The sequence below is a fragment of the Cornus florida genome, unplaced genomic scaffold (assembly GCF_030987335.1).
Source record: "Cornus florida cultivar Cherokee Brave unplaced genomic scaffold, ASM3098733v1 CherokeeBrave_3.0.0_Hap2_Chr01, whole genome shotgun sequence".
NCBI classification, from domain to species: Eukaryota; Viridiplantae; Streptophyta; class Magnoliopsida; order Cornales; family Cornaceae; genus Cornus; species Cornus florida.
The window spans coordinates 93,216,144-93,224,536 of NW_026775571.1; the positions used below are offsets into that span (position 1 = coordinate 93,216,144).

The 8,393-nt window shown below is 35.5% G+C and overlaps 1 protein-coding gene across 1 annotated transcript; it reads right to left on the reverse strand.

The window, feature by feature from the left end:
* Positions 1–2,138: 2,138 nt before the first annotated feature.
* Positions 2,139–5,137, reverse strand: LOC132277610 (transcription factor MYB4-like). The gene is made up of 3 exons (XM_059779451.1): positions 4,999–5,137; positions 4,694–4,823; positions 2,139–2,715 (listed from the first exon to the last, which is right to left on the reverse strand). The coding sequence occupies exons 1-3, from the start codon at positions 5,135–5,137 to the stop codon at positions 2,139–2,141; spliced, it is 846 nt and encodes a 281-aa protein (XP_059635434.1).
* Between the last annotated feature and the right edge of the window lie 3,256 nt (positions 5,138–8,393).

Here is an 8,393-nt window from a genome sequence, read left to right on the forward strand (position 1 = left end):
ATGTGTTAAAATTAATTGTGATAAAATACAAAAAAATAAATAAAAAATAACACGTTAAAGCAGATGTGTGCTACAGTAGATGATCCACATTCAACATACCCAACTGCAGTTTGTGGAGAGGGTGAAATCAACCATTGAACATAAGCTTGACTTTGTTTGAAGGAATTTTCTTCTTAACACGGTTTCAACAAACTTTTCGTACTAGCCATTTTGAAGAAAGGTGGGAAACGACGACAAACATATGTGAAATCACACACACACACACACACATATATATATATTAACTAATTAAACTTAATTCATTTCTTAATTAATCTTGAAATTAGTCAACTGGTACATGCCACTCCCCAGTCAACGTCATTGCCAATGTACCTTTAGGAAGAAAATCAACCATTAACGCGTACCATCTCTTTCTGGTTGGAATCTGTGGAGGTCTACTTCTAGAGATTGCATGCATGCATGCGACATAATTATAAATTAGTTAATCTGCATTAATTCTAAATTAATGAATTATAGACATGTGCATTGACAACAGTAAACATTTCTTTATCAATCAAATAGAAATTTGATAATACATCCCACACGGAAACTTAATTGACCAGATTGACCTGAGAAGATCAAACCCCAAACTTTCCAAGAAGCTAGCTAGGATTTACATTTGTTATTTTTCTTTTTCTTAGCCCATTGTGTTCCAATTTCAAAATCAGAACCATAATGTCTTGTTGCCATGTTCGTTCTAGTTCTTTTGCTCAACTTAGAACAGCACAGGCTCCGATCGATCTTGTGGCTGAGCCCATGTCCTAGCTGACTTCAATTGCTCATACCAACATGCATGTAGTTTGTATCCCTCAGTAATGATTTAGAGTTCAAAAGTCGGACAAGTTTATGTGAGTGAGGGCTAATAGTATCACGATGATCTCAATCCTTGCTCACATAAATTTAGTCGGATGTACATGTCCTGATGTCCGACAGTAGGACTCCCTTTCATTACTCTTGTATCCCCTTGACGTGTTATATATTTATTTCGTGTGTCATAAATGGTTTCAAGAGATTTTATATATATTGTAATATTGGTTTTGAGTCTCAATAAAATTAATGTTGTGTTTGGAAACAATAAATCAACTACTTAGATTTGAAATTGAAGAAAATTTAACCAAGATAAATGAGATTTACACATGTAAATCTATAATAAAGGGTGCTCTAATTGAGCTTGGGCAACTCAGTGAGAGCGCCCTCCTGAATGAGTTGCTTAAAATCAATAAATAGTAAATGGAGTAGGTCACTCGACTCCAAGGCCTGTTCAGTAAATCATTTCTGGTTCACTGTAGTTTGACGCTTATCCTGTAAAAATGTTGTATATAAATACCCCGAGTCAGATGAATGTTAGAATTTAGCCAATAAGGTGAAAATGCAACGGCTATGTAAGCCGAGTTAAACTATACTGAGGGCAATAATGGTCCAATTAGAGAAAATGAGCATTGGGCCTAGAGTCTAGGAATTGATAAATCTGACGCAACGGTTCCTTCAAATAGCCGTTGCTTGTTCCTTTGCGTTGGGCCTAGAGTCGTTCTTAGCCCACAATGTCTCCTCTTGTTTCCGTTTGCTGGGCTTTGCCGATGGCCCCTTTTGGGCTATCCTGTAAATCTTCCTTCATTTATACAATTTGCTTGACTATTCCAAATGTGCGTTTATTTATATATATATATATAAATAATTGAACCCTCCAATTTAAGTAATTTTATTTCATATTAAAAGTATATAATTTCAGTATATAATGCATATAATTTAGCATTTTTTGTTGTTTATAACAACTCCAAAAACCCTCAAAACTCATAATCCATGATAATAATGAGTTTCTTGGAACTTAATTAAATTTGGTATTGGCCATGGTTAGGTTATGTACCGGGTCGGGTCCCCATCCCTAACCCTAGCTATACTATTACACCCTTCAATGTTTTGTTCACACAGGCTTTTGATAACCTACCATTTAAAAAGAAAAGAAAGAAGAAGAAGATAATAACACTATATATTACTCGTTTCTTTTGCATTTTATTTAGTTGCAATGTTGACATTGCGCACTAGCTACAATTTAGATTGTTACTCACAACCACCATGTAATTACCAAAACTAAGCCCTGGTCACTTAAAAATATGGACATCAGGCTCTTTGGTTGCATCTGCATCTTCTTGAATTTGGAGATTGAACCAAAAATCACTGCATACATCATCATAGTAGCCATATGGACTTGTGGTTTCTTGGTACCATACTTGAGAAATTGGAACTACATATCCGGGATCAACACATGTGGCTTTGAGATCTTCCATGTACAAATCTTCCACAGAAAATGGTTGTGCCCAAAAGCTTGAAAGATCTCCGAATGTTTCTGATGAACCGATCACCTCTATGGTCTTGTACTCATCAATTTGAACAGCAGGATCAGGGTTTGATGAAGAGTAATTACCCATGGATGAGCTTGGTGAAATTGGGATGTTCATGGAGACTTCCGACTTTGAAGCTTCTGTTACACTAGAAAATGGAAGTTTGGTTTCGGCTAGGTTGTTTAGTTTGGCATCACATTTCGTTGTTTCTCCTTCACTACTTGAGTCAGTCCTCTGTGCTTCGTTGTTCTTTAAGCGTTTCTTCAAGTGGGAGTGCCAGCGATTCTTAATTTCATTATCTGTTCTTCCGCACAGTTTTGCGGAAATTGCTGACCATCTATGTAGTAGGAGAAAGAAGACACGAAATTATAAACCTTAGTAATAATACTAACATCCTAGTCTTAAACATCAGATCTTCCTCCAACAAAAGAAGTCAAAATCACAAGGAAGTTCTTAAAATTAATATATTACTCATAAATGTGGTAAAAGTTATTGATGCGTGTTTGTGTGCACGCGGGCATACAAGAAAGTAAGGCATTCACCTTACATGAACTTCAGTCTCCCATACTTTGAATTTGTGTCAATTGGTATGTTATTGGCCAATATTGTTTTGGTTGATGAGACTAGAGAAAGGAGTTAATCTCACTGGAGGTTTGGAGATCGAGAAGTTTCAAAACTAAAAATGTTTAAGCTAAGTAGAAATAAAAGTGAGTATATAAAGTTTGACTTTAATAAATCCAGGAATACAAATGAGGATGTAGTAAGTATTGAGAATCAAGAGATTAAAAAATAAAAACGAACATTTTAAAGGTTTAGTAAATACACACATATGCCTTCATTAAGCTCAAACACCAAATCCCCCTCTCCTGTTTGGGGAGGAGGGCTTGTACCAGATGGGTTATTACCCATTTGGTACGTAGTTAGGTAGACTCAATTATTGATCATGAGGAAAAAATTGTAGATGGGTTAATCATACAATTAAGACAGGATTGATTAAATGAAGGAGTGTTTCTAGTACATTGTGTGATAGTCATATACCCTCATGATTGCAAAGAGAGTTCTATAGAATAACTATTAGACCAGATATAATTTATGATATTGAATGTTAGGAAACTAGGAATTACAACATTTGTATAAAGTGAGTGTAGCAATATTAATACAAATGTTGTTGATATGGATGTGCGGTAAGACTAGAAATGATAGAATTACAAATAATTATACATTTGGGAGAAGATTAGAATAGTACCAAATGGAGATAAAATGAGAGAAAATAAGTTAGATGATTTGGACATGTGCAAAGAAGATCATTAAGTGCGTTGATTAAGAAAAGTGACATAATTCACATTGAGAGTAATACAAAGGAAAGAACCGAAGCCTTAACATGGGCAGAGTTAGTAAAGAAAATATAATAACATATGGATTGATTAAAGTTATTTCTTTAAATAAAATGAACTGGAAACATATGATTCATATATATAGTCAACCCCAAATAATTAGAAAAATACTTGATTATGGTTGTTGTATGTAGCTTTCAGCTTTCTCTTGAGTCAGTTTCAGTACCTATATATGAAACTATGAATAAGTGCAGCTCGATCCCTAACTTTGGATATAAATATATCATGTACTCGAATATGCGTTCTCTAACACTATAATGAAATTTTGTGAAGCCTGATACGATTTCTCGTATTTAAAGGGAGGTTAACAAAAAATTGCAAATGCCTATTTTTTTTTCTTTTATCCAAACTCAACAAAATAATAATAATAATAACCAACAGGCCAGTGGCCTAGCGGTACTAAGACCTTACTTCTTAAAGAGATGTCAGATGTTCGAACCTCAATGGAGGAATATGTGTGTTAGTACCGATTAAGAAAAAATAAAAAATAAATAAAAATAAAAACTAAATAAAGAAAATAAATAAATAAAAATCCAAATTAAAGCTATAAATAATGATGCACACTAGAGATATGGATCAGTTCTACTGCTATATCACATGACACATCTTCAGTTACGCAGCAAGAAGTTTAGAGTTATATATTTATATGTTATTATATGTATATGAGTTGTATCTTCATAGTCATTGCTATATAATGCTGCTAGAAATTAGCTGAACCTTGCAGGCTTGCAGCCTAAATTTATCAAAACATAAATAATTTAAAATTTTGCATGCCAATTAATTGGCACATTCCTAGAGTATGTAGACATTATCAAGAAATGAAATTACACATTAATGCATGGTTAATATTTAGCAATTAAATGCCTTTTGCTATAACTGAATACAATCATCTAAAATATATTTCTAAAGATGATGAGTTACTTGTTCCCCAGCATTTCATGCAGTTTGAGTATGGTTTCGTCTTCTTCCTTGCTAAAGTTTCCACGCTTTATGCCCGGCCTTAAATAATTCACCCAACGAAGTCTACAACTCTTCCCGGACCTTAACAAACCTGGAAAATATATAATCAAACTCAAGAAAGTTAGCATAAACATATATGTACCAAATGGAGCAATGAAAAGACACTCAGATCAATGAAGGTTTTAATTTCATAATCATATGTGTGTGCGTGTGTATATATTATAGAATTGTTACTTATATGTGTGTGTGTGTGTATATATATATACCAGCAGCTTTGGGTATGACTTTCCAGTTCCAAATGCCATAACTCCTGATGTAGGCTATCAACCTTTGATCCTCTTCAGGACTCCATGTGCCTTTCCTTAAAGCCGTGTTAATCTCAGAGCGAGGAGGAGCTCTCACCATCTCTAGCTAGCTCTGAGAATATCTCTTAATTTCACTTCTCAGTCTCAAAACATTTTGTATCACACACACACACACATATATATATGATTATGATCCAATAGTATAAACGTACTTAATTAAAAATAAATAAATGATATTCAAAGGACAAAGCAAGAAATTTCAATAGAGGGTTGCTTCCACATAACATCAATTAATATTTGTTTAATTGTGATTTGGTGCTGTATATAGAAACTTCCTTTTCTTTCACTCGATCACTTGTGTAGCAAGTCGACAAATACACACGTACACGTTTAAAACTAAAGAGAGGACGAACGAGAGGTCCAACACCAAGAAAGTCCACCCTCAGTGCCAGGGGCAGGTGCCCCCCTCCCACCCTCCGGGGCCCAGGTTGACCGACTATATATATATATATATATGAAAAATATTACATAATGCCGTCCTATAAACCTATCTAATTCTTTCTTTGGTATTTTTTATTATTATTATTATTATTCTCTTCAAATAAATTTACATTATTTTTTTTCATTCAAATCTTTTCTTTTTTTTTGAACCAGATATTTTGACCATATATGCTTAGATAGTTTTCTAGGATTATTATTATTATTATTATTAATATTATAACATTTCAACAACCTCCATTTTTATGCAAGTATATTTGATTTTTACGAATTTGTTGTGATATAAAAAGAGAAAAAACAAATTATATAGTAAAACATAGACTGACTTATGTGGTCATAATCAAACAAATATGCCCAATAATTATTGTAAGTTAATATTTTATATTAAAAAATAACGTGCTCAATATTTAACTAACACAATCACCACGCTATCGATTTATTAGATATTTCATTGCATCAACCCAAATTAATTTAATTAATATTTTTATTTTTATTTTATTTGAAACTAAATCCTAACCCCATCATGCCAAGTACATTATTAGTTATTATTACTTATTTATTATTATTATTTGCCTGTTTTACTTCACTTAATGCAAATGATCAACAAGCGCGTAAATTGGCTATTCTTGTAGACCATCCAATTCAGGAGCCCATCTTCCTTTGAAGGCACATATTATATTAGTTAAATTTTTCTACCAAATCAATATATATTGAATAGTAGATTTTAGTTCAGACATTGCTCTAGGAAACATGAAAATACTTACAATATGTTTCTAATAGGTCGGATTCAAACTCTCGATCAATTAGAAGAGAACGAAACCATACTATTGAAAGGACACGAAAGAAATTGTTCAGATATGAGTAACAATTATATGACTCAACTCTCACTTTTATGGTTCTATATAACAAGTTATAGTCACGGTGTTATAATTAAGTTCCCAAGCCATCCCATAAGGGATACAAAATTTAAAAATTATGATATTGCAATTGTCAAAAGGGATCTCATTTGACCTAGGCAGAGACAAGTAGAGGGCGGGAGAGAGAGTGACATTATAAGCTCACACGTTAATTTGACCTTTAAACCAATTTATCTCTCTCCACCGCCCTCTCTCTCTCTACCATATCAGTTGTTCACTTTGGAATGTGTATGTGATGAGTTGCACTGAAGATCATAGAAGTTAGTTTTGGGACAAAAGAGGGAAGGAAATAAAGTTCCTATTTTGGTTCAGACAATGCAGGGTCAAACTTACGCATGGTTTGTAAATAATGCTTAAACTGTTCAGGAAATTGGTTTATATTGCTAGATGACATCAATGTGCTAACGTCATCTGTGAAGTGGAACCAATAATGCAATGAAGAAAATAAAAAGAGTCAAGTACAAAAAATATTTCTTAAATATGTTTATAGTGCATATCACACACTTCTGGTGCAAAAAATACTCTTTAAGTTTTAATTTGGTACAATCAAATTTCTCTGGCACATTTAAAACCAAACTTAACTAAAGTACCCTTAGTCAACAATTTTATAAAATATATAAAAATACAAAATTTTGTAAAAAAACCAAAAAGGATAATAAACAGTGACGGTGGTGACCTCGGAGGCTGTGGCGTTGATAGGGAGACGGTGGCGGAGGCGACCGTGAACTCAGGGAGGCAGGGGTGGAAGACGAACCAGACGATGAAGAAGATGAGGACTAAGGCGATGGGTGCCGGATGGAAGCTACACTCCGCAAATATCGAGGGAAATCTGACAGCGGCTCTCGCCATCGAAATGTGAATTATTGTGTCTCAAAGTTTCAAACCCATCGTTTCCACCTCCGACCGTGCCGATTGTCGGCATCGGCGAGAGCCATAAACCCCATGCATTGCGACACCGGCAAGAAAGGAGAAGCTCAACTGTGATCTACGGCGAGCTCGGCTTTGATGATGGAAGCGGCGGCGAGCTCGGCTTTGATGGAGCGACGATAGAAAGGTCGGACGGTGGTGAGAAAATGGGCTCGGATGTGGAGAGCTCGGCCATGGATGACTCGGCGGTGAGCTCAGCCGGTTGAATCGGCGGTCGACGAGCAAGGGAGGGCTCGACAATGCAGCGGTGGTGACGGCAGACAGCTCTGGTTTGTCAAGGTTACCTTGAATAGTACACTGCGAAGCGGACACTGATACCAAGAGGCCAACCATCTTGCGTCAATGTAGAAAAAGTGGCCACAGAGGATAACTCCATGATTGTTCTTGAAACCTTAGCTGGAATGTTTTATCATTGCTAGTCGATTTCAGCTGGGTAGGCTCTGAAATGACAGAAACTGAACATTTGAGAGGTTGTACCAAAGATTTACGAAATGGGTATGGCTTTGAAGGGTTGAATTGGGTTGTGATGGTAGGTTTAGAGAGAGAAAGTGATGGTCTGGAGAAGTGGGCAGTAGGGAGGACTGAAGGTAGAAGATGGGCTGTGTGAAAGATTGGGTTTGTAAAACCAATTCACTTCACTGTGTGAGATCAATCGGGCCTTCCAAGATTCCTGCTTTGCGAGATAATCTAGAAAGGGGAGGGAGAGAGAGAAGAGAGAAGAAAAAAAAAAAAAAAAAAGAGTTCGTAGAATTGGATCTGGCTAGCGCTGACCGTAGGTCCCACTGCTTCATCAAGCGGTGGTTGAAGAAGAAGAAGACGGTGGTGGAAGAAGCTGGCGGTGATGGAAGAAAGAGTCAGTGGTGGAGAAGAAAAAGGAAACACCAACGACCAAATCGCAGAGAGTGGAGAGAGCAGGATAGGTAATTTCGGAAGACAAAAAGGGCAAAAGGGTTATTACAATAATAATTTTTGTCAAATTTCTGACATAAGGGTAATGTTGTACAATTTCAAAAG